This window comes from Meleagris gallopavo, chromosome 7 (assembly GCF_905368555.1).
Source record: "Meleagris gallopavo chromosome 7, MGAL_WU_HG_1.1, whole genome shotgun sequence".
NCBI lineage: Eukaryota > Metazoa > Chordata > Aves > Galliformes > Phasianidae > Meleagris > Meleagris gallopavo.
In genome coordinates this window covers 7,996,982-8,021,956 of record NC_139410.1, presented here as the reverse complement: position 1 = coordinate 8,021,956, position 24,975 = coordinate 7,996,982, and the positions used below count along the sequence as shown (strand labels likewise).

Here is a 24,975-nt window from a genome sequence, read left to right as displayed (position 1 = left end):
GTTTACGCTGTGGTGTAGATGAACCATAATTTTCCACATGTTCTGCTTGCCAAACTTTCTATGCATTACTCCATCAGGAACTCTGCCTGCGAATCTGTTCTGTCAACTGAATGATAATTTTAATCCATCACCACAGTAAAACAGACTGGTCTCTATTGTGGAGGAAATAATGATCAGAAATTATACAGTTGACATTTTAACTCTACGATACGAAATTACTGACTTTTTTCTTTAAATGTTAGATTTTCTATTTGAAGAAATAGATTGCACACTTGTAAGTGAATTGGAATATTATGTATGTCTTATTGTACACAGATACTTCTGAACAAAGAAGTCCTTATTTACAAGCTTTTTCAAGGCAGCATCTACATATGAGACATTCGTCTCGTTCCCCTTCTGCTTGCAGATGTGACATTTAAAAACTTGAGTGTACACAAGACCCTTTTTCTTAAATACCTTTGATTAAAAGAAAGCTGCAGTACCTCGTACAGTGCTTTATTCTAAGTTAACTTTTATGCAAGTGTAAAAATCCTCTTCAGAGATTTTTTGTAGTAAAATGATAAATCTCTGATTAGATCTCTGCTTTCAAACATCCGCTGTGATTATATGCAAAGCTAAAGGGGCAAAAAAAGAGAGCTCCTTACTGGAGGCACTTTGTTCTTCTCTTTGAAACAGAAGCTCCTCTATTGGACTGAAAAATCAAGCATTTAATTCTGAATCCTTTTAGAAATTTTCATTCTTAAAGTACGGTGTTGGTTTTTTTTTTTTTGCTTTAGCTTTTGTCCAAAGATTAAATATCTTCAATTTTTGTTCTTGACTTCTCAGGCGCAGTGGCAAGCACAGAAGTAAAGATGAAATTACAAGAATTTGTTTTAAATAAGAAGAAGGCTTTGGCACACCGGAATCTCAACCACTGCATTTCCAGTGACCCTCGCTTCTGGTATGGGTAAGTGGTGCTGGGCTTATCTGTATGATTCAGCCTGTACCACCCTTTCTCACAATTGCTGCAGCTGGGGAACAGTCCTGATCAACCATAACACTGATAGAACTAGAGTTTGAATTTGATGAGTGACATGAGTGAAAAGCATTTTTAAAGGAGTTCAAAGTAAATATTTTTCCTATTTTCAGTGCTATCACTGTATTTTTGTGAGTAGTGGTCTTTACTGACATTTGAATCCGTGATTATTTAAACTAAGAGGTTCTGCTGTCAAGATCTGCCTTTATAAGCTCTTTAGTTTTTCATCAGGATTTGCTCCAGATAAGGATTATAAAACATGAACTTTCAGGAAATTAGGTTTTATGCTTAGTGAACTGCAACTCAGGATAGTTGAGCTAGCATTGCTTTTATTGCCTGCTGTTCATCTCAGTCTCTGAAAGCTGGAAGTTTTGTTTCCCTGTAAACTGCTGAAAACACGAAGTGCACCCTGTCTGTAATTCTGCTGATGTCTACATTTTCTACTGAAAATGCTCTGCTGTGGATGTCCTAGAAAATCCAAATGTCATGTGAAGTGAGAAGATAGCAGGTGTTCTTATAATGACATAGAAGCAAAGAGTGATTTCTTCAATTAGTTCTAATGCACCAAAGAATCACAGGTGGCATTAGAAATGAGGTTTAAGTTCCAGTTCTAGAAATCCACTTCTTTGTAAAGAAAATTTGGAAATTTGATGTAATTTGAAAACATTCACTACTAAAACATTATAAAAATATCTATATTAAAAAAAAATAATAATGTGTTTGAAATGTTGCTTTATTGACCATAACATTGATGAAATTTTGAATGAGAAAATCCAAGAAAATTTTGCTTTGAAAATTGTTTTCAAGTTGAGAATCTGATATTATTTTCAGTCTTCAGCAATAAGCATTTATGTAGGGTTGATGAGGTCATTATCAGCTGATGGTTCCAAATGCAAGAAACTAAGCTGAAATTAAATTGGAAAGATATCCCAGCTATGAGCCAGAACAGAAATGCTGAAGTGTAGTTGGCAGAAGATTCTAACATTATTCTGCCAGGGGGAGATTGAGCAATTCTAATACGTCTGTGAAAATCTCATCTGAGATTTGAAAATTGTATGGCTGTGACGTTGGTTAAAGTGGTGAAATGTGGGTAGGGTGTGCAGAGGTAATGTTTAAGGCCTGCTAAGGTGGTGTGAAAGATAGTAGAAGAAATAGGAAAAAATGAATTTAAATCATGACAGCGTAAATATATATTTTTAAATAACTGATTTTCCACTATTCTTTATTGAGACTCACAAAGAAATTTGGGGATTTTGGAAGCATTTGAAGGCTCTCTGAGGCATTGTGTTCTTTTTTACTTATTTATTTGTTTGTTTAAAATGCCTAACTTTAATGCAGAAATTGTATTAGAATTAAGGCTAGTAAATAAATGCCTTCTTCCAAAATCTTTGCTCCTTTGGCCTTGGAGAAACCTCACCTAGAACTGTCATGATAGATGAATTTAATCTGTTAGAAAAGGAGGCTGTGGATGCCCCATCCCTGGAGGCATTCAAGGCCAGGCTGAATGTGGCTCTGGGCAGCCTGGTCTGCTGGTTGGCGACCCTGCACATAGCAGGGAGTTGGGACTGAGATGATCATTGTGGTCCTTTTCAACCCAGGCCATTCTATGATCTGTGATCTGTGACTAAAAGGGAAAAAAGAAGTTTGGGAGTGGTCTGCATACCTTATATTTTACAGTTTAGAATGAACTGCTTTTTCACCAAGATGCCAGTACTCGGCTGAGTCCAGGTCAGTGACATGGGGTATGCTGCAGGGCCAGCTTTGGTGCACTAACTTACTGAGCCCAGCTGTGCTTTGGGTTTCAGTCTTCTTTCCTCGCTTCGAGCAAATGCTGAGACCCTTCTGAATAAGGATACATTCTTTAAGGTTTATTATCTTTAGGATTTGTTGTTATTAATGTAGTGCGTTTTCATCTGAACATCCCTTTCTTTTGGTGCCTCAGGGATGCAACAGGTAGAGCCAGCATAGTGACTGTTGCACAACAGGGTAAGCCCCTTTCTTACAGGCTTACCATTCCCTCATCTCCCCTCCATCTGTTTAGTAGCAGGGTTTGGTTTCCAACACAAGACATGGGAAGGGAAGAAGGAGCCTCAGAGGCCTCACAAATCTTTCCTAGGGCATGCTTCAGTGATGAGTTGCAGGCAGATGGGAGCTCGTTTTGCCCAGCCTTTGAGAAGGGCAGCAAGGCTGTGCAACTGCAGATGAGAGTTCTGAGTGCAGCCCTTCGGTTGTTAAGGCACAAGCTGAAGATTTTTTTTTTGTTTCCGTTCTATTTAAATTTAAAAGAAAACAAAACACACAAAAAAGAGAAAGAAAACCTTTAAATTAATTATGTATTACTATTTATTTGTATATCATCTCATAGGTTACCAATTCAGTTACAGGGATATTTACGCACATACTTGTAATGTGATTTAATTGGGTGGTGGTTGGATTTGACACACGCAAACAAGGCTTGCAGAAGATAGATTTGATGCTCCTACTGTGAGCAGGCAAACCAATTAAATGGTAACAGATGCTGAAATAGACTCTTAAATGACACGCCTGCTTTTAAGCACTTCCTTTGGTATTATTAAGGTTTGCAGTTTCCTTTAAAAATTTTAAAAGCATTACTTGTAAACAGCAGTTCTCTTAAGGGTCTTGAACACCACAACAGTTCTGTGTCAGTAACTTTGACATGAAATATATGCTCTTCGCATGTGAAATAGCTGTTACTGTCCACTAAGATGTGTGGATAATTTACCTTCTGTATCTTGTATGGGCTTGAGCTTCACTCAGCACTGTCTTTTGTCTATAATATTTTCTAATTAATTACCAGTACTAAAGGACGTTGTAGGCAGATGTGCAGGTCAAACCTTGAGATGGAAAGCAACTAGCTGCAGAGGTCTTGCCAAATGTACTCATGGTCCGAAAGATCTACTAAAGGAAAGAACTAGGTAATCATAGAATTATAGAATCATTCAGGTTGGAAAAGACCTCTCAGATCCCCAAGTCCAACCCCAACCCACCCCACCATGCCCACTGCCCACATCCCTCAGTGCCACATCCCCACAGTTATGGAACACCCCCAGGGATGGTGGCCCCAGCACTCCCTGTGCAGCTGTGCCACTGCAGCACTGCTCTGAGAAGAAATTGTTTGTAATAACAAACCTGAACCACCCCTGGTGCAGCATGAGACCATCACCTCTCATCCTATTGCTGTTAACTGGGAGAAGAGGCCAACCCCCACCTCACTACAACCTCCCTTCAGGCAGTTGTGGAGCAGTGAGGTCCCCCTTGAGCTTCCTCTTCTCCACACTGAACAACCCCAGCTCCTTCAGCTGCTCCATATTATCTCTCAGAAGCTTTCACGGAGATCCTGCTCAGTATTTGACTCCATGGTATTCAAACCATTTTGTATATTCTCTAATATATACAGCTCCTGTCTAAATGCAATTGTTTAAGATTGTGTGGTGGACTATAATTTTCAGATTATGTTAATGACAGGCAACAAAAGAAGAGGTTCTTTTGAATTCCATTGTCAGACTGTCCCTCCTGTGGATTCTGGATCTGCTAGGCAGCCCTCCTTGCAGGAGGTCCTGCTCTTGAAGACACTTAACATAAATAAGAGTGACTTAGCAGGAACAAAGATAGAGCACCTCGGGCTCAGCAAACAGGGCTGTTATTTCCCTTGGAAGTTTTCGGAAATGCTCTTGGGAAGTAGCCACTCAACGCAGTAGCCATCGTGAAAGGGAGTTGAGCTGAGTATTTGCATGCCATGGGGATAGAGAGAAATAATTACACGTTAAATTATGCCAACATACATAAATGTTGTTGTTCTCTGTGCATAAAACATTCCAACAGAGATACGCGTTTGAATATGTATTCAGTTTACATTGCATGAATATGTTGGAAGTGTCACACATGCTTTGCTGTGTGCACGGGCTTTTGATGGACCTCACAGCCCAAAGAACAGAGAATGCGTTATGTGAAGATATGTACTTCCAGGAATGCCTGCAAACTCGATTTAGTATACAATTTCACCTCTTTCAGAACCTCTGAAATTCCTGAACGGGCATGCAGACCAGTGCATTTTGCTCTGAGCAGTGTAGGGTTTTGGATCCTAGTCCTCAAGCAATGAAATGCATTCATGTTTGCAGAGTGAAATGTCTGTCATTCAGCAACTCCAGAGCACATCTAAACAGGCCCTTTGAGTTCCTGCGCATTCCCTAACAAAGTGATGAAAATAGCTTCAATGTACGTGATTGTTCAGCTTAAGTCATGATGTTAAAAAAAAAAAAAAAAAAAAAAGGAAAGAGAAAAATTCTATTGCCTGTATAGGCAAGAGAAAAATGTGATTGTGTGCCATGGTGGGTTTGAGGGGCTCTTGGCTTGCGTAGCCTGGGCTTCCTGTTTGTGAAACATCTCTCTGTGCAGCCTTCCTATGGTATGAGCAGATCTGGGCAGAGAAAGCGACGTCTGTTTTCAGGAGGGATTCAAATATTTTTCAACGTGGTTCTGTTTTTATTTCAGGTGATGATTAAACTGTGCTCCATATGGGCATTTACTGCTGCCAGTGTGACAAAGGACATGTGTAGATGTGTGCGAGCGCTGATGTGAAATGCAGCAGTGTGAGAACACACAATTATTCAGCCTGTGTGTAGGGAAGTTTAGGATAGAAAGGGGGGAGGATTAGGAAAACGCAGTGAATCATGCTGCTTGGTGAGAACTGCTGGAATGAGATTCTATGCAGACACTGAACAAACTTTTCAGAAGTGTTTGTAACAATCACTTAGAAAGCGTGGTGTGTTTTTCTGCTGTTTTCTTGAAGGGTGTAACTAGAATCGCTGTGCCACATCTCACCCAACAGCCTCCTTCTGACTTGAGCTTCAAAATGTACTGCTCAAGGAATCCAATGGACTGGAGAGTAATTTTCAAATTGAGAATGGCTCAATTTTGTTCCTTAAAGAGCCTTTTAGAGCAAAATATTTTAGTCAAAACCTCTGTGAATGCCTGATTGTTAAGCAGGGTAGAATTTCAGCTCTTTGCATCTCTCAGCTAAGCACTTGTCCTGTATTGTTCTATCATTTGAAGAAGTAAAACAGGGTTTTGATTCTGTTTACTTGAGTTAAAAGCTGAGATTGCTTGACAACTGTATGATTGCCACTTGTATTGCTCAATCAATGATGTAGCTGCTCTGCTAACATGGAAATGTGGAGGTTTCCAGAAGTCTTTACCAACTGGGGTTCATGGCAAAGCTGGACACGAGGCATTAAGTAGGGAAGATGCAGCCAACACGCATAGGTAGGAGGTTTAGAAAACTCTCTTATTATTTAATATCCTTAGCAAATAGCATGTGCTTTCCTTCCAGCAGCCTGCTCAAACAAAGCTTTAAATCACCAGCCTCCAGAAGTTAACCTTGGAGGGTGCTGAGTGCTTTGGCCCGATGCATGCTAAGTGCTGGGGTCAGGGCGCAGTGCAGCAGCAAAGCTGCTGTTGGCCTGCCTAAACATGTGGTCCTTCATGTGCTCACCCTTTGGTTTGGTTTCATCCTTAGGCTTTCTCTCAAGGTTTTATGCAGTGAAGGGGAATTGTTTGTTCATGCTGTAGTTGAGGGAAGCAACGAGACCTGTGCTTAGCTTTACAGATAGAACTTACTGAAACCTAGCTCAAGTATGGCTTAAAACTGTGGTTAAATACATACTAAATACGTGGAGCCTTCTCAGCGGGGTCATTCCAATACTGAAAATTAGGCATATGTTTAGTCTCCTCCCTGTATATTAGCCTTCAGATGATCTTTTAATCTCTTTCTAGTACCTAGAATGAGAAAGCTGGTCCCAAGAGATTTTCCTTTTTATTGTTCAGAGTGGAAGATGAAACTGAACTCTCTCCCTTTATGCTTCACTTGTGTTAAATTTCTCCCTTCTCTTTCTCTCCCTGACCATGCAGGAAGACACAGCACAGCTCCTTGGACCAGAGCTCCCCACCTCAAAGTGGCGTATCTGGCACCTACAATCACCCTGTCCTGGGGATGTACGATTCCAAAGATGACTTCCCACTCAGAAAAACAGGTAATGCTCCCACTGATTTTCTGTGTTACCTGTTGTCTTTGCTGTCACACTTGGTCCTTACATTTCCAAAAGAAAAAAAAAGAGTATGTTGCCAAAAAGCTGTATTTCATGGAGCAATTTATTTAAGAAGTGCTCACACCACCCCACTCTCCTCTCCCCCTTCCAGCTGTCACTGAGCAAGCAGTGTTAGAGAGAGGCTTTGGTTGTGCAGGCTTGCAGAGCTACATGCAGAAGACAGCTTCGTTGTGTGTCAAAGCTTGTGAGATGTTTTCACAAAGTCAAAACTAATACAGAGATCTGCGTGTCTGAAGTCAAAGTATGTTTTGCTGAGTGAGAAAAGTACCAAGAAAAGTTCATTTCTTCTGGGATTTGCATTTTATATACAAGTTTATACTTTAAATAAATAAAAATGTTTCTGCCAGTCAAAGTTGTAGGGACTTCCTGCAAAGGTTTTGGTTCACACCTAGACAGTTATTTCTCAGTTAGGTTTCTCTCTGCATGGTGGCTAAGCAAGTCAGTTATTTCTCAACTATATATTATGTAAACCAGTTTGTTTTGTTTGGCTGTGGTCCTCAGCTCCATATCACATGCCTTAGCCAACACTGCCTCAGCTTCTAACTTGCAGGCTTGTGATCTTCAGCAGCCAGCTCCCTTCAGGGAAGAGCCGAGCTGCAACAAGCTCACCCCAATCTGGGGAGCTCTGCTGCTTGCATGGATGATGCAGATGATGGTGCATGTTGAAAATTGCTTCAGAATAGGAAAATCCTGTCTTGACTGAGCTTTGTGTGTCCCACAGGTGCTTCTAGCTATTTCTCAGCTGTGTTTTGTGGACCATTAAATGTACAGGGATGAGCACTGGTTTTTGTGATCGTTCTGGTCAGGAATGGGCTGGTATGTTAACAAGACCTTTCTATGGATTTACTACAGCCTTTGGTCAAATTGGCTGTCCTAAATCAGTTCCCAGGAGCTGGCTGCACCTCCATTTCCTTTTAGGAGAGGTGTAGGTATTCTCACAACATTTCTACTCCTAATAGCTGAAAGTCAAGTGGGTCTTATGTGTCCTCATCATGATTCTCATTATCTCTGTAAATTGATGTGAAGGTGGATTATTTTGTTTTTTTTTCTTCTTTTGTCATCTGACTAGAAAAACATAACACTTGTGCACTGCTGCCTTGTGCCTCCTGTCTCCCAGGTCTGTGCTTTTGAAGGCATTTTATGAACAGCTTCCACACCATAGTACCTGTACTGCTGGATGGATCTGTGGATGAATTCCTGGCTGTCACTCAGTAGATGGTTTTCCCAGTCACTAGGCATGCTGGGCTGGGTGGCAGGTACCAGACACATCAGCTGCACAAGAATCAACTTAAGATGGGAAAGTCCTTCCCAGGGTGAGGGCTCTTCCTGTACACACCCTGTGCCTTCAGGGTAAGTGACGACAAGAAAGCAGGCTCTTTCTGCAGGACTCCAGAGGCAGAGAGGGAAACAGAATTTGCTGAAGTGTAGGGCATCCTCTAATCTCCATTTCTAGATAATGACAAGCCAAACACTGCGTTAGGTGCCGGCATCTGCTGCTGCCTAGTCAATGTTGGAGACAGCCAGAGTGACGCTGTCTGGGCCTCAGGACTTGTCCTTGCATGGAGAAGGTGAGTGCTGCTGGAGGGCTGCCCTCAAAGGAGATTTCCTTCAATTCTGGAGCTGTCAGCACACAAAGATGTGCTTTGCATACATATCTGCCTGGAAGAAGGAAGGCTGGTCCTGGGCTGCTAGCATCCACTGATGCCATTTGCTTCTTCTCTGCTGAAGAGTGTCGGTCTCCTCTGGAAATTCACAGCATGTTCTCACAAGGAAGTGTCCCTTGGTGTCATATCTATTGCACAGGGCTTGTGGACAGCACGAATCTGAAGACCTTTCTGCTCTTTTGAAACCAGAACCTCCACTTTGGCGGAGCGCATCTTAGCAGCCCCATGGCAGGAATGGTATTTTAACAAAAACCTCCCTCTCTTTAGGGCCATTTCTTGCCAGTTTTAATTTGAGTATAGATCATCCTTCTCACTGCAAATGCTGTAACAGTGGATTTCTGCAGTAGAAAAGAGTGTCTGCACATACTCCTGTTGTTTCCTAGACTGAGTTCTGATTAAGCCTCTGGCTGATAAAACTGTTGTCAGACAGAGTGAATTAAAGAAGATAAACGTATCTAATGGCATTATTAAAAATCATTATTTTAAAATAGGAGGATAGTTAGCTGATTTTGTTTTTCCAGAACACCGATGCTTATTCTTTGTGGCCACTGGCATTAATCTTCTGGGGATTTGTATGCAGTGCATGCAAGTTCCCTTGCAAGGTTCAGAGGAGACCTTTTTTGTTGTTTTCTTTCATTTTCCTTTCAATGTAACAGCAGTTCAGACTCTAACACAGTGATATCCTGCAGAAACCCCATTTCCAAGAATGTTAAGTTGCTTGGACATTAAAAAGAGCGTGTCCAGCAGGTCGAGGGAGGTGATCCTCCCCCTCTACTCTGCCCTGGTAAGGCCTCATCTGGAATACTGTGTCCAGTTCTGGGCTCCCCAGTACAAAAAAGACAGGGATCTCTTGGAAAGAGTCCAGTGGAGGGCCACAAAGATGGTGAAGGGCCTGGAGCATCTCCCCTATGAAGAAAGGCTAAGTGAACTGGGTCTGTTTAGCCTTAAGAAAAGACGACTGAGAGGGGACCTGATCCAGGTTTATAAATATCTGAGGTGTGGCGGCCATAATGGTGAGGCCAGTCTCTTTTCAGTGGTACGTGGAGACAGGACGAGGGGAAACGGACATAAGCTGCAGCATAGGAAGTTTCGCACGAATGTGCGTAAGAACTTCTTCACGGTGAGGGTGACGGAGCACTGGAACAGGCTGCCCAGGGAGGTTGTGGAGTCTCCTTCTCTGGAGATATTCAAGTCTCGCCTGGACGCCTACCTGTGCGACCTGGTGTAGGGAACCTGCTTTGGCAGGGGGGTTGGTCTCGATGATCTCTAGAGGTCCCTTCCAACCACTACAATTCTGTGATTCTGTGATTCTGTGGACTCCTGAACAGCCTGGTGTAAACAAAAGGCAGGGAAGGCTGGAGCCCATCCTAAATAAAGTTCTTTTTTACAAGTGAGCTTTTCAGATTTTTGGCACCAGTCAAAACTCTGGCTTTGTATTTGTAATTTAAAACCGCCATATCACGTAGTCCAATTTTATTAAATTAGATTAAATATTTGCAGTTCAAATAACAGAGTCCATCACAGCACAGTTGAGATTAGCAGGGCTGGCATCAATCCAGTGTCATTGTTAGGGACGGGGGGACTGGGGACGCTGCAGGAAGGCACTTGGAGCAGTGATTTCTGCTAGGGTACGTTTCTGGAGTTGGCAACACGTTCTGCATGTTGAGAAATTGTTCAGAAAGAATGAACCTGTAATTGTAGTGGGTTTAAAAGTGCTACCCTTCTTCGCTCTGATTACTTAAAGCATTGCAATGTGGAGTGGTGTATAGCAGCCCTCTGCGCACCCCTGGGGATCGCTTGGTAGTGGAACACTCAAGTGTGAATGTTGCATCAGAGACGTGATCAGCTGGCCACCCTCTCTTGAGTAAAAGTACATGTGTGCGTGAGCAGTGTCCTAAGAGTGCTTGGAAACAATCAGCATGTGAAACAGCAGACACTTGCAGCATGTTCCTAATGCATCCTGCCACCTGAAATCCCACCCCCTCTGGTTTGTTTTAACAAATTATGTCCTGGTTTGTTGGCTGTTCAGGTTCTGCATGAGGTTGTTGTGCTGCCAGGCTCTGGCTGGTACAGTTACCAATGGCTTGAACTTGCACTTAGCCTGGCTGCAGGGTGTTTCACTGAGTTCTCTCTAGCTGAACCCTTTGTGGCTTTCTCTTCCTTAACCAAACTAAGAATAGTTTGGCTGATGCCATTCATGCTTTTCTCCTTTTGCTTTAAATAACTTAAGATAAGGATTTCTTATTTCCCCATTTGTGTAGTTTCCTTAACTACGTATATGCATGCTTCCTTTGCTGTATGCATGATCTTGACGTGCTGTTAATTAGGAAGCTGGAATGGCCTACATCACAGGGGTTTGTGAAAGACTGAGGAGCATTGTTTAACTTGTTAACATGCTTTTTCTTTTGCTTTTGTGGGATTTTTTCTTTGCTTGTTTTTTAACATGCCATGCAGGGTTTAGCCATGTTCTATCAGACACTAGCTTTCCTTCTGGCTTCTGCAAAGGGGCGAGGATTCCTCACGTTCCTTGGAACTTGACAGCTAATCAGGATTTCTAATGGAAGCCACAGCATTTCAATTAGCTGTCACTGAAATCAGTAGTTTTGCCAAGCACAGCACCTGCTAGACTCGCCTGGCCAAATTGCGTTCAGCTCTCTGAGATTGCATGGTCTGTGGATCTATATTTAAACCTGACACCAAAGTGGGGAAGAAAACCATTTCTTCGAAGAGCTTGTAAACGATGTTCTGCGAAACTGTAAGCATGAATGTGCCTGCATCCGCAGGAATCATCCAGGCAGGCTGTGAGGCAGGCCCAGGTCTCGCTGTGATTTTGCTTCTGCTGTTGGATAAGGAGCAAGGGACAGCTACTTGGTGTGCTTGGCTCAGACCCTGCACCCACTGTCCCAGTTTTGGAGAATCCAAGGCTCTGGCTCCTGCTTTTTGCTTTGCCTCCAGCCTCATTGGTGGCTGCTTTGGGGCGGTGATGATCAGGATGAGCATGGAGATCTTAGAGAGGCAAAGGATTCCTGTGGTCCCAAGTGTGTTTGCACTGCAGAGCCATGGAGTAGCGTCTCAGGGTGTGAATTTCCACTATTTCCAAAGCCAGTCTGAATGTAATGCCAGACTGGGAGCTTACAAAGACATCTTTGGCAAGTATCTGTCTCTCAGTTTCCTGGCTAGGTAGTAAATGAGCGTGTGCATGTGTGTGGTATGTACTTGGGGAGAAACAACAACTGGGAAGTGTCACAGGCCCCTTTTTCAGCTACTGTTCACTGGGGACCAGGAAAAAACAGGGATCCTGCACAACAACTCAATTCCCAGCAATGCCTTTTGACAGACAAAGGAGAACTGGTTATAGGTCAAGTACTGTGTCTTGGAGCTTGTGGTAAAAGCAAGCTGTCCTTAACCTTCACAGCCCACTCTTCTCCAAGGAGAAGTTTGTGGCTCAGCATTGTCAGGGCCTGGCTTGTGCACCTCTTCACTGCAGTGACTTCTTTCCAGGAGCAAAGCAAGGCGCAAATTGAGAGCTGCTCCTTGGACTTTCCCTTGGGTAGCACAGGTGGAAGGCCACAATGGCTGCTTGTTTTCTTGTACTTCAGCAGCTTCTGGGAGATACCACAGAAGGAATCTGAGAAATGCATCACCCGTGCTGATCCCAGCAACCACTATAGCTTTCAGCTAGGTGTTGTGGTGCTGGATCAAGATGGATGCTGGTGAGGAGTATAAAGGAGGAAGGCATCCAGCATCTCACCCTGGGCAGCCTAATTCAGCTGGTGGCAGCTCTGCTCTTGGCAGGAGTTGAACAGGATGGGCTTAAAGTCCTTCCAACCCTAACATTCTGTGTTTCTGTGATGCTGTTGGTTTCCTTGCAGTGTTGCTGACGCACAGAGTTGTTGGAGCTAAGCAGGTGAAATTGTTCTGAGCTTGTACTTAGAAACAATAAAGGGCAAAATGAAAGTCCATAATTAAAATACTGTATTTGTCAAGAAAGGCACAAATACCTCTGTGAGTTCTGATTTTGGAACGTTCTGAGTGGTTTGTTTTGTGACAAAGATTGTTTAGAGGAAAATAGAGTAGGCTGAAATCCTGGTGTGTAGTGGGAGTGTAATTTAGAGAAATCTTTGAGCTTTATACAGTGTGGAGCATCGCTCAAGCTGAAAAGCAGTGTTGCTCTCCACCCACCCTGTCCTCCCTGCCGGCGTGCTTGGGGGTCCTGCCCCCCGGCTGTGCTCTGCGGTGTGAAGGCTTCTATCTTGTCATAGACAGTGTGCTCTGCTCCAAATGAAGAACGTCAGTCCAAATCCAAAAATAACTTAATGAAGAAAAAAAATCACTTATTGCTGTAATGCTACAGAATAGCTCTTCAGATCAGACCATTGACATTTCAGAGAACAGAACAAACCAAAGTGCAGCTGGAGGACCAGCAAATGCTCTCTTTATTCCCTCCATCTCTTCTGAGGGCCGCACTGGCATAATAGGGAATTCAGCTATGAAATGTGCTCCATGGGCTCCTGCGCAGTGCTGAGGTTTGTTTAGAAGCCAAAGGAGGGGTCACCCCCTTTTCTTGCTCAGGAGCTCTGCTGAAACAACCAGGGTGCACTTCTAGCATGAGTGTGGGGAATCCAAAAAGGGAAAACTGGAGTTTTCATTCACAGCACTTTTGGAGCAAATACCTATATATGTGCCCAGGTTTGTTTATCGTAGGAGTAGCCCAGCACCAGAGAGAGGCACAATGCTGGAAGGACAGGACAAGGAGGTAGAAGAAGGCAAGTGGCATGGGGCTGCCAGCACCTGTGGCCCTCCACTGTGATCTCTGCTGCTTGGAGCTGCTCTCTGCCCTTGTGCTGAGTCAGCCCTCTCTGAACGAGCTCTGCAGCTTTTTGGGTCTGTATGGAAATTCCATGTTTGTCTCCTTCCCTCCTGCAGAGCTCAGTGCTGTGTTAAACACCTTACTGGAGAAACTCATATGCTGGACTTCATTTTCTTCCTTCTTTCACTTCCTTATTCCCTTTCACATCTCTTATCTTTCCTTCCAGATAATACTTTGAGCGCTGCAAAGTTGCTGTCTTTATTTAGACTTGGAAAGGGGAAGACAGAGACAAGATGTGGCATTTCCATGTGTTTGTTTTTCTAGTCCAGTTTTGGCTGTTCACGGTGGAAACCTTTGCAGCACTCTGTGACGCTGCCTTTCTGCATGATTCTATAGTCAGGCACATGACAGTGAAGCTGTAAAAAGTGTGAACGTTGTGTGCTCAGCTTAATGAAGCCTCCTTTGTACTGCTTATATGCTAAGACTACTAAGCATGAAGAAATGCCAAGTTAGCCTTCAATAAGTTTTCATTTTAAGGACACAACCTTCCACAAATATACAAAATAGCCTGTTCACAAAGCTCTTAAACAGTGCTTGTGCCAACACACAAGAGAAAACTCTGCAAATATCATCTCCAGCCCTTCTAATGTATCTGTATTCCAAGATGGACTCTTTCAGGTCATGCTCTCTAGCATAGTACCTAGCATACAAAAAATTGAGTTTGTTTCTGCAGAAGATCCAGGTCGTCTTGTTCTCATTGTCCTTTCTAGTTCAGGAATTTGCTGCTGCTGTTTGTGCCCTGTGGTACCTCTCTCCTCTGGGTACGTTTGTCAGGGATCAGATTCTTCTCCTCTATACCAATGTCTGGGATTGGAAATCAAGAATGTGAGCACCCCTGTGGTCTAGAGGGATTGTGGTGGAACAATCCTGTGGCTGTTAAAGCTTTTTGCTCAGCCACTGGTGAATTTTGCCATTGCCAGCTTTACCAGATCCTTCTGACCAGTTGAGGCAGAAGATCCAGTATTTTTGGGGAGAAGAGGCAGACACTAAATTGCATAACGTGTGATCCCTCCTACCTAAACAAAAGATCATTTGTCTTCATTAAGATTCTGTGTTATGCAAAAGGCCTGCTTCAGACAGGTTTCTCTGTTCCTCTCCTTTGTTTAGCCATGGGGTAACCTGGACTCTAGAAAAGTGACAAGGTAATTGTGTTGGCCTTTGCCTGACTGCTGTGGCTTGGAATGTGGTTTAAAAAAAAAAAAAAAAAAAAAGAATCATAGCCTTTCTCAATCCCCAGCCCCCAAAATTAAGATATGCGAGGACTGGAATTAGAGTTTTCACGGTGCATTGTTTGCTTTTTTCGTAGATGTGTAATGGGAACAGGGCAAACTCTGCCCAGGATTTTGTGTTTTTAACTTGCATAGACTTAATGTCAGATTAGTTCAGCAGCTTAGTGGATGCAGTTCCAGGAAGAAAACAATGAGAGTGACATAAATGTTGGAGAATTGGATTACATGAGTCCTGCTGCAGTAAATGAAGTAAAAGAGGGGTAACTTGGGTTTGAGTCTGTGAAAACTAAGGAAGCTTTTGGCCTGTGTTCTAGTTATTAATTTGCTCAGAGAAAAACAAAATATTCTTTGAATAAACCCCTATTATGGGCCAAATTAAGTATGTCACTGCTTAAGAAATCCCACTGGCTTCTCTGAAGCTGACTCAGACTTGGCCCTGTGCTTCATTTCTTTGCTAAGCAGGAATCGAACTGATTTTTTAATAAATTCACAACGTTTGTTTAAAATAATTCACCACCTTAAGCTGTAAAAGACCAGTATGTTTTGGTTTTCAGTTGAAAGTTCTCCATGTTACAATAGTTAACAGTCACTGGGAACAACACTTTGGATTTGAAGCCTGAAGGATGAGCCTCAAGAGGTCTTCAGTGGAACTGGGGTTATTGAAAATTGAATTTTACTAAACTGGTATTGATAGTTGTGTGTCGTAGAATTGCTCAGATTGGAAAAGACCTTAAAGATCATCAAGTCCAACCACAGCATCATCATACTACCCTAACTCTAACAACGGCATAGAATCATAGAATTGCTCAAATTCATATGTTGCCTAAATTCAGAATTTATACTTCTGAAGGACAGCTCTCTTTGGTTTAAAAACTGTTGTTTAGAAGCTGTGAATAAGCTGAAATTACTGTTCTGAGTTTTGGAAAAGCCTCTTGAAAACTTACTCTTTAGTTATGAAATGTGGTAGAGGTACATTCTTTGAACTGGAGGCTGTTCTGCACTGCTGGTGCTGAGTCTTAATTCCCTCACTTTGGGTTGTATAACACCCAATTAAAGGCATGTAGGGTTTATGCTTTCTGAGGTCTCGATGATATGTTAAATTTGGGATTATATTTGGGAGAAAAACTCAGAGTTCTATCATGGAACAAAGGCAGGGATTGTAACTAAACAAGTGTGGTTCTTAAGTAGACATTTTGTGTTTCAGAATTTGGTCCTCTGCCTGGGGGAGCAAAGCAGGAGTACACAGGGTACTTCAACCTGAAAATATTTCTGTCTGGCAAATTATCACGTACCATTTTGGCCGTAACTTCTCTCTCTTAGGTTTGTAATGCTGTATGTTTGTTCCTTTCCTTCTACACGGATGGATTTTCTGCTGTGGCTGTATGCAGGGGGCATATCTGGTAGTGCTAGGTAAACTGTGATCCCCAGATCTGTCCTTCCTGATGTCTTTTAAGGTGTTTCCAATCCATTCATTCTCTGTGCCTGAGAATCATACAATTACTCATCTGTTCCCAGCAGAAGACGTACGTCAGATGAATGCCATGCACAATATAAATCGTGTGTGAATGAAATTCACACCAAAGTACAGTTTATATTGTCATGTTTTTCTTTGTCAGAAGATAGATCCTTGCAACAGCTGTGGCATGGGCTTATATTTCATTTACTAGCTGGCAGTGCAAATGTGTCTAAAATGGAATGGATCAGCATCTAGCTGTGACACATTCCCATTTATTCTTTAAGATCTTGATAGTAGCATCTCAATGGTTACTAATCAATGATACTTGCAACATCTTTAAAGCATGTAGCCTGAGATACTGAACTCCCTCATGTCCAAAGACAACTTTAAAAATATTAAGGCCAACTTCAGCTTTGAAGAGAATTTTCATACAGGAACTAGTCAGAGCACTCACTTGTATTTTATCTAGTCCACTCCTCTAATTTTGTCCTCCAAGCAAATGACAGATTTGCATTCAGCCCCCTGCCATTTTATATGCAAATGTCCTATAAGATGATTCTCTCCTTTGCTAATGCACTTCATATTGCATTTTAAGCACCATCTTGATGAGTGACACTTTTTTTAGTGCTTCCTTTATCTCTTACTGGCATTTTTCTGTCCCAAACAGTCATGAAAAGCTCTTTTTTTCCCTTCCCAAAGTTTCATCAAAGAACTGTTTTGATGGCTTAACTTAAAGCATTTGATCTTGAATTCATCAGCTTCTGATTTTTGAGCCCTGCAATTAACACGGTTGGTCTTGATCTTTTACATGACCTGGTGGTCAAAGCCAATTGTAGGGAAATACATCCGCAGCCAGACTTAGGTAATTCAAATCAGTTTGTAAACCCCATTTTAAGTCTTCTAAAGAAATGCAGATTATTGGGCTCGGAGTGCAGGGAGCTGAGTGCGTTGGTAGTTAATGGCAAGAGCACAGGATTTGCTGGTTCAAAGGGATTAAGCTGCCGAGTTGTTAAGAGACTGAGGAATGGAAAAGATTGGGCCAGCTCACAAATCTCATAACTGTCAGGAGCCCTCAAGCACCGAAGCAGATATTTTGTATATGCTCCAGAGATTGCAAAGTTTACAGAGAAAATCATCTCGCAGGAGGAATCTTGACTTAAGGCTTCATTACCTTTGTAAGAACCTGATAAGCTGCACAGTACAAAGGTGCTTGGTGTTGCTAGCTGCCATTAGCCCAGAGATATTAGGGGATCCCAGCAGTTCTGCTTTGACTTTTAGAGAAATGGAATCCCAGGATTTGGGTACAGAAGTATTTATTTAAGAGGATATTTCAGCTGTGTGATGTACACAAAGCAAGTCAGTCTGTGGTCTCAGCAAACAGATGCACACCCACTCTGGGCAGCCCTGAATTTTCAAAGTATTTGATGTGTTTCCTAGATACGGTGTAACTCTGTGGCCGAGATGGTGTAATCAAGTATCTCCCCAAATAAATAAACCTCCTCCTCCCTGCCCTTGGCTTTGACACTGGCCGCACTCCCATGCCCTTTTTCTCCGGTTGCTGCTGGTGCTCATTGCATCCCAGCGTGAGGTGCTCTGGGGAGCTGAACCAGTGAGAAAATGTTTGTGTTTTTTGTTGTGGGATTTGATTTGTGTTATCTCCCCTCCGTCTCTCCCGGTGTCCCTCCCAGGGCCAGCTCACATCATGGTCTGGTGACTCCAAGGGTGTGGGGCTGCCCATTGCACCAAGCCATGGCGGGCAGCCTCCCAGTCCCACAGTGTTGCTACCTGCTGACCAAACAGCAACATCTCAGCTGTCTCATCTATCCCTGTGTTGATTTTTAGATCTCGCTAAGTTAGGTTCCACCTCTGGCCTGGGAGAAAGTTGAGCAGTAGCAGGAAGCGGGGGAGGTGAATTGATGCTCTCTGGTCTGGTCCAAACGAGTTCACAACAGATTGTAAGACACTGGAGAGACAATGCTGCAGAATGGTTATTATTTTTAATTAAAACAGTATTGACTTTCATTATCAGTGAATTCAGATACTGCATAGGCGGGAAACCGTTCATTATATTTAGAAGTCATTGCTCCAGATACACAGTGTGAAATAACTATTTTTCTTTAGGCTCTGCCGATGCTGAACTGTAACCTAGCTTTTGCACTGAGTAACACAGTTACTGAAATAATATTAAAACACTATTTGCTTTTCCTCCTTTTGTTCAGCATCTGAACCCAACCTGAAATTACGATCCAGACTAAAGCAAAAAGTTGCTGAACGACGGAGCAGCCCCCTGTTGCGCAGGAAGGATGGCCCAGTGGTCACTGCTCTGAAGAAGCGCCCGCTGGATGTCACAGGTGTGTTGGGCCAACAACAACAGCTGCAAACTCACTGAAGGTGTCCCTTTCCAAAAGCTGTTCTTGCATCTGGCTAATTTTGCAGTCTGGATCTCGTGTGGGTCTTAATGTTGGAGAAGGGTATAGCGACAGGGAAGGGGTGTGGTTTTAAATGAAAGGAGTGGAGATTTAGATTAGATATTAGGAAGAAATTCTTCACAGTGAAGGTGGTGAGGCCCTGGTGCAACTGTCCAGAGAAGCTGTAGGTGCCCCATTCCTGGCAGTGCTCAAGGCCAGGCTGGATGAGGCGATGGGCAGCTGGTCTGTGGGAGGTGTCTCTGCCCACAGCAGGGGTTGGGGCAGGGTGGGGTTTGGGGTCCCTTCCAACCCAAACCATTCTGTGATTCTACAATAGTTCACTAGTGGGTGATGCAGGTGTGTGCCAGCAACACAAGTCCTCAGGTACCCATCTATAGAAACAGCACTGCCAGCACAATGACCTTTTTTTTGAGCTACATTTAAGATATGTAGACAAATATAGACGTGCCACAGGACTGCTGTTTTCTTCCTGAGCATTTCTCTGATCTTCAGCAACTGGTGGTTGAGAAATAAAATTTCTCAAAAGTAATTCTCCTAATATACGTGGGGAGGCCATAACTCATAGCTGTCTTTGTCCAGCAGTAAATGCTTTACAACCTTGGGATGTTTTTGGATTTGGGAAGATTGCCATTTTTCCTTGTTAAGTAATTATGTTCCAGTTTTAAAACACTTAAGGCTTTTTTATTTAGTATATATATAGCTGGTATTTTTGACTACATATTTACAGTTCCTTGTTGAAAAATAGTATTCTTCTGAGAGTGAAATTTGTAAGGAGGGCTCTGAGTAAACTGGTTTGGATAGGTCACTATAAAGTTAATTCTTAGCACCATCTAGGGATGCCTCTGTGTAAGTACCACTATGTGACTGCTTTTTCTTTCATCTGGGTTTTAAGGCACGCTGTCATGACTCACCCAAACTCCAAGTGAGCTCTCTTTAGGTTTCAGGAGGTCCTGGGGCAGCTGTGTGCTGCTCTGTGTCAGCACCTCTCAGCTTGGAAAGGAAATGGATTTCAAGAGCTATGTATAATTTATATATATGTCACATAGCTTTTAGGATAAATCAGACCCCAGTGTCTGACTGTGTGATCCAGATAATGCCTTCAGAGATAGCAGTGGAAGCTGCTGCTTCTCTCTGGGCACAGAGCTGGTTCTGGAAGGCAGCCTGGAGTCTGCCTGGAGAAATATCTGAGCAAAGCTGAGCAGGAGCAGTGCTGTGCTTAGTGCTGGCTCTGGGTGCACAGATGTGAATGAAGGGGGTTTGAATCTCTGCTGGAGCAGTTATGGTAAGAGCAGACTTCTGAGTGTAACATAACTTTTAGCAGTCCCTCTGCAAGGGTAAGAAATCACTTTTAATCCTTGAAGAATACATCTTCATAGAGTCAAACTTTGAATGTAGTAGTTTTCCTACATCTAGGTGGTATACATGAAATCTACTACATTGTTGGTAATGACATGGTACCAAAAAAACCCCACCAAAAGACTGTTCTGCATGCAGTCAGAATGTTTTTTCATAGAGAAGTTCAATGCCAGGTGCTCAATTTGGTGTTACTCATTGCTCAGCTCTTGATAATGAGAAGCCTGCTAAACACAGAGAAAAAAAAGCCAACCAGACATCTCTGATAATTTGTTGAAGGTCCTTGCAGTGAATAGCAATATATACAAAATAATGCTACTAAAAGTAGTTAAGAAATCCTCTGAGTTGTAACAGTTGGCTTTTATTTCTTCTGGGGCATCCTAGAGCAGTTATGAGACTGCTGCAGCCTGAACCCTTGCAGCTGCTGGGAGATTCTTTTGATGTTGGGTAAATCCTGTGCCTGAGGGTGGAGGAAAGCTCAGAACAAAAAAAAATGTTTTAATGTTATTTACTTTCAAAAAAAAAAAAACGAGAAACACTGGAAGTTGTGCCATGCACAGGGTGAGAGATGTGAGGAGAGAAGTTTTCTGGCTGTTGCAATTCCATATTCTGGTTTTGTTTGTTGTTAGTTCTACATAATTAATGGGGAGGCTTTGATTTCAAGCTGGCCATCTCTGTGGTTCTGGCTGGCAAGTTCACAGGGAGTGTGTTGATAAAACATAGCAAGGTGAGAGAATTTTCTGCAAGTCCTGATGATAACAGAATTATCCGGGGCATTAATTTTGCTTTAGGTCTTCCAGTGAGAAAGTGGTTTGCTCTCAGAGTGGAGAAGACTTGCCAAAAAAACTTGTCTTGAAGCGGGTTTAGTCTCTCTTGAATCCAGTGGAGTTTCACCTGGCTTTTTGTGAAACATCCATACTGAAATGGTTCCCTTTGAGGCAGATGCAAAGTCCTGCACAAGTCATGGTGACAGGGAGTTGGGTTAGGACTGGAGGCTGATGAGGTTTAAAGAAACGTTCTGGAAAAATGATGCAGAATAATCCCACATAACTGCTGTTTGGCCTCTGCAAGCTTTCAATGTCTTTTATCATCTTCCAATTGTATTTAAGGTCATGAATACTCTTTTAAAGAGAAATCCCCATGAGGAGAATACATAAATAAGGTAAGTAGGTGCTTGGAGAAGCCATTTGAAAGTGTGTATTGGTGTTTTAAGAGTCCTGTGAAAATTTAAGGAGGAGATGGAGAGGAGGGTTGTCTTCCTCCAAAACAAAACTTGAGGGATTGTTATCTGTCTGAATATCATCTCAGAGATTGCTTGTCATGCTAAAAGTTGGTTTTGGATGTGTTTTAGACTCTGCATGCAACAGTGCTCCTGGATCTGGTCCCAGCTCTCCAAACAACAGTTCCAATAACATCAGCGCTGAGAATGGAATTACAGGATCGGTCACGAGTATTCAGGCGGAGGTACAGAGCCCTTCCTTTCTCTGAGTTTAACACTTGGATTTCTAATCAGATTGCACAGAGGTTTAGGTGTTGGGGCACACAGACGGGTGTGTGGAACACTGCAAACCCCAGATCATGACTTGGAGCAGACTTGGGGAATTACCTCTCAGGCTGGGCTGACAGGATGCATTACCTGTTTATTAAATCCAGTTTGAACCAGCTCAGGAGCTGCTTGTGGTAACTTGTGCTGGTTTTATTCTGAGTGGAGAGTAAAAATAGAGTGATTTGACAAGGTAAAACACGAAGAGCATTTCCTGGTCAAGCACAAGGGTTTTAATATATTGGGCATCCGTTCTCATATATTGTATATAGGGTGATCTTGCTCACAGGAGGTTGCTATGAGTATGGCTAAAGCAGAAAAGGATTAAATAGATTTAACTTTTTCCTCCCCATTTAGGGTTGAAAGCGTGTTGGCAGATACCATGTGCTGAGGTTTGCAATCCCATAAGTTCCCACTGTCACTTGAGGCATCTGCAGTGGCTGTCAGGGGCAGGGTGTTGGGCTGGATAGAAGGGCTGGATTCAACACAGCACTGTGTTCGGTGTTACTGAAGCCCGTCTTTTCCTAAAGGCATATTATGGGGTGTAGGCTATGTTAACTGGCCCTCACTACAAGCCTTAGAAAACCAGGTTGACTGTGTCACGTCATTGGGGCATTTCTTTTTATCCAGCTTGCCATCAGTTGTTCTCCCTAATGAATATAGCATCTGTCTTACAAATTTTCCTTTTATTTTTATTTCTGATGTAGTGGGGAGGTGGTTGAGTCATCCCTGGATGTGGTGCTCAGGGATGTGATATAGAGGAGGATTGTTAGAGATAGGGTAATAATGGTTAGGTCATGGTTGGACTTGATGGTCTTTAAGATCTTTTCCAACCTGAGTGATTCTGTGATTTTACATAGGGAATATGCATCCCACTCTATATTCTCCCCTGCCGACTTACCCAAAACTTGTCTTCATCCACTCTATAGATATTAAAGGATTAAGTTGAGTATTGTGAAGGCTGAGCAGTCTCAGTCTTAGCTTGGCCCTGGAAACTGGTGTTGTTCTGAAGAAACGTGATTTTTTTTAGATGCACTCTGTTTAGTAATTCGGAGCAGATCTCAGAAAAGATGTTGTGAGTGGGGTTGTTGGTTGGGTTTGTGAAACTGAACTGCAGGCACTTCCTAGGTATGTAGCTGTTAGCCCCAGGAGGATGAGTGCTCATCTACCAGCTTTGCTGATGCAGGAGCTGTCAATCTTATCTATACTTAGCAAACTGCAAGCCTCTGAGCATCAAAGGCCACCACCTTCCCTTCACTTCTTTTTGCAGCTGTATTGCAGTGGCTAATTCACATCAATACCACTGCATGGGAGGAAGGAAGCACCTTGAGTTAAAATTTTAAAAAAGAATAACATGTCATGTACCATTTTCTTATACAAAAAGCAGGAAGAAAATGTAGTTGTTAATCTCCCTGAAGAGAATGCATGGGGTGTTTTCACCTTTTCCTTTTTTTTTTTTTTTTTTTTTTTTTAATAATGAATATATAGCATACAAAGGGTTGTGCAGTTTTAACGTTAAAGCTGTCCAGGACTGCATAAAGTGTATTGGATCACTGCCATCATAGAACAGAATAAAGTATAAATCACTGTGTGATGGCAAACAGGACGTTGATAACCCATCGTACAAATTGTTCTCCCAACATTTCAGACATACTTGAATGGCTCAGCTAAATGTCCTAGTTCCTTGCAGTGGTTTGGGGGAAAGTGGCTCTGCATTTTGTGTTGCGTGAAACTAGCTTATCCTTTTGCCTGGAGAGGTTTATTTGGGAAAAACTGGATGTGGCAGGGTTTTGGTTTCTTTCGAATCCTCTTTGGTGTAAGAAATATTCCCTAGCAGCCCAGGAGAATAAGATTTGATACTAGTTGACCAGGCTTGCATTATTGTTCCCACTTTTGTGTAGAATATTTATTGAAATGCCTCTGAAAAATTAGTGTTGGCAACCTTCTGTTCTATGCTTACCTTTATTTTCTAATTTTAAGTGAGAAGTGTGTCCCTCTGCTTGTTAGTTTGCTATGTCATCTCTTGAACCATTCCAGGTATGTTGGAATGTGGTATTGGACTTCATTACTGAAGTTCAAGTGCTTGCCTTCTGAATAGAAAGACTCGAGCCCTCTGCCTCCTTTAAAAAAGACAATGCCTATTTTTAAATAATGTTTTTTAGGTCTGCTTTTTTTTTTTTTTTTTTTTTTGTCTTGGAAAGGTACGTGATATTCATTGCCATTGTAGCTGGTAGGAGCCTATAAAAAGTACTCGATTACAGGGGAAAATTGTGCATGCTGAAATTGCTCTCTTCTGTGCAATTCTAACATTGTTTGTGTACAATCCAGAGATGGGATTTGTATATTTAAAGTGATGATAATGCTGCTAAATATCTTATGCTTATAGTGTCAAGCTGCTGTTTTTCTCATCGTTGTTTTTAAAACAAATCCCCAGGAGATGGTTTGAGGCACAACTACACTTTATCGATTGTTCAAAGAGAAAATGGATGTTGGTTTATTTCGTTTACGGTATCAGTAAAATATTTCATTACTCTGCTGGCAATAACTATCTTGCTCTCAATGTGGCATGCTAACATTTTGTGTTATTTAAATTAAAGGCAAATTGCCAGTAGTGTTCAGAATTACTCAAAAAAAAAAAAAAGTGTGTGGGTATGCACAATCATACGCCCTTAGCAGGTACCATTCAACAGCAAAATGCTCTTTTCCAATTTCCTCCGTTGTGGCAGCAAATTTGTAACCGAGATCTTAAAAGCAGATTTACTTTTTAATATATTTCCCATAAGCTTGACTGACATTAATGAAGGTACAATAAGACAAAGGGAAATAAAAAATTCACTCTGCGGATGAAATTTCGCACAGTATCATATGAAAGTTAAGCAGATTTGCTGGATGGAATTCAGACCTGGTTGGACGCTGGGACAAGGGGCTGCAGGTTTGTGGCACAGTGGCACAGCAAAGATTGCATCTGCAAGCCCAGCCCAACATCCCATAAAGGTGACTCATGCAGTCATGGGAAGGTTTGCTCTTCCTGCATGGGCATCTCTAACCGCAGCTCACAGAGTTGGGCTCTGCTATTAGAGATAGAGATACAGATTCTGGCCCACCAGAATCTGTGCGAAAACCAAGGAGGCAGGATTGCTTCTGAAGGTTGCTGTGCATTACTTGTTTTTCAGTATTTTTTCTTATTTTAGTGCTCTTTTTTTCCCCCCTGGTGGTTGCTGCAGTGATGTTATTCACCACGTTTCACCTTTTGAGAAAAACAGGTTTTTGTTACCCAGAGCTGGCCCAGTC

General features: G+C 42.4%; 1 protein-coding gene across 13 annotated transcripts in view; it reads left to right on the top strand.

Moving 5' to 3' along the window:
- Positions 1 to 24,975, top strand: part of HDAC4 (histone deacetylase 4) — a 215,392-nt gene that overhangs the window by 123,765 nt on the left and 66,652 nt on the right. For 12 of the 13 annotated variants that reach the window (XM_085228645.1, XM_085228642.1, XM_085228644.1 and 9 more), the window contains 4 exons: positions 826 to 946; positions 6,944 to 7,065; positions 18,579 to 18,710; positions 21,493 to 21,605. In XM_085228645.1, the coding sequence (XP_085084771.1) occupies positions 826 to 946; positions 6,944 to 7,065; positions 18,579 to 18,710; positions 21,493 to 21,605 (488 nt within the window). The remainder of the gene's footprint in view (positions 1 to 825; positions 947 to 6,943; positions 7,066 to 18,578; positions 18,711 to 21,492; positions 21,606 to 24,975) is intronic. The other variant, XM_085228643.1, reaches the window with a different exon arrangement.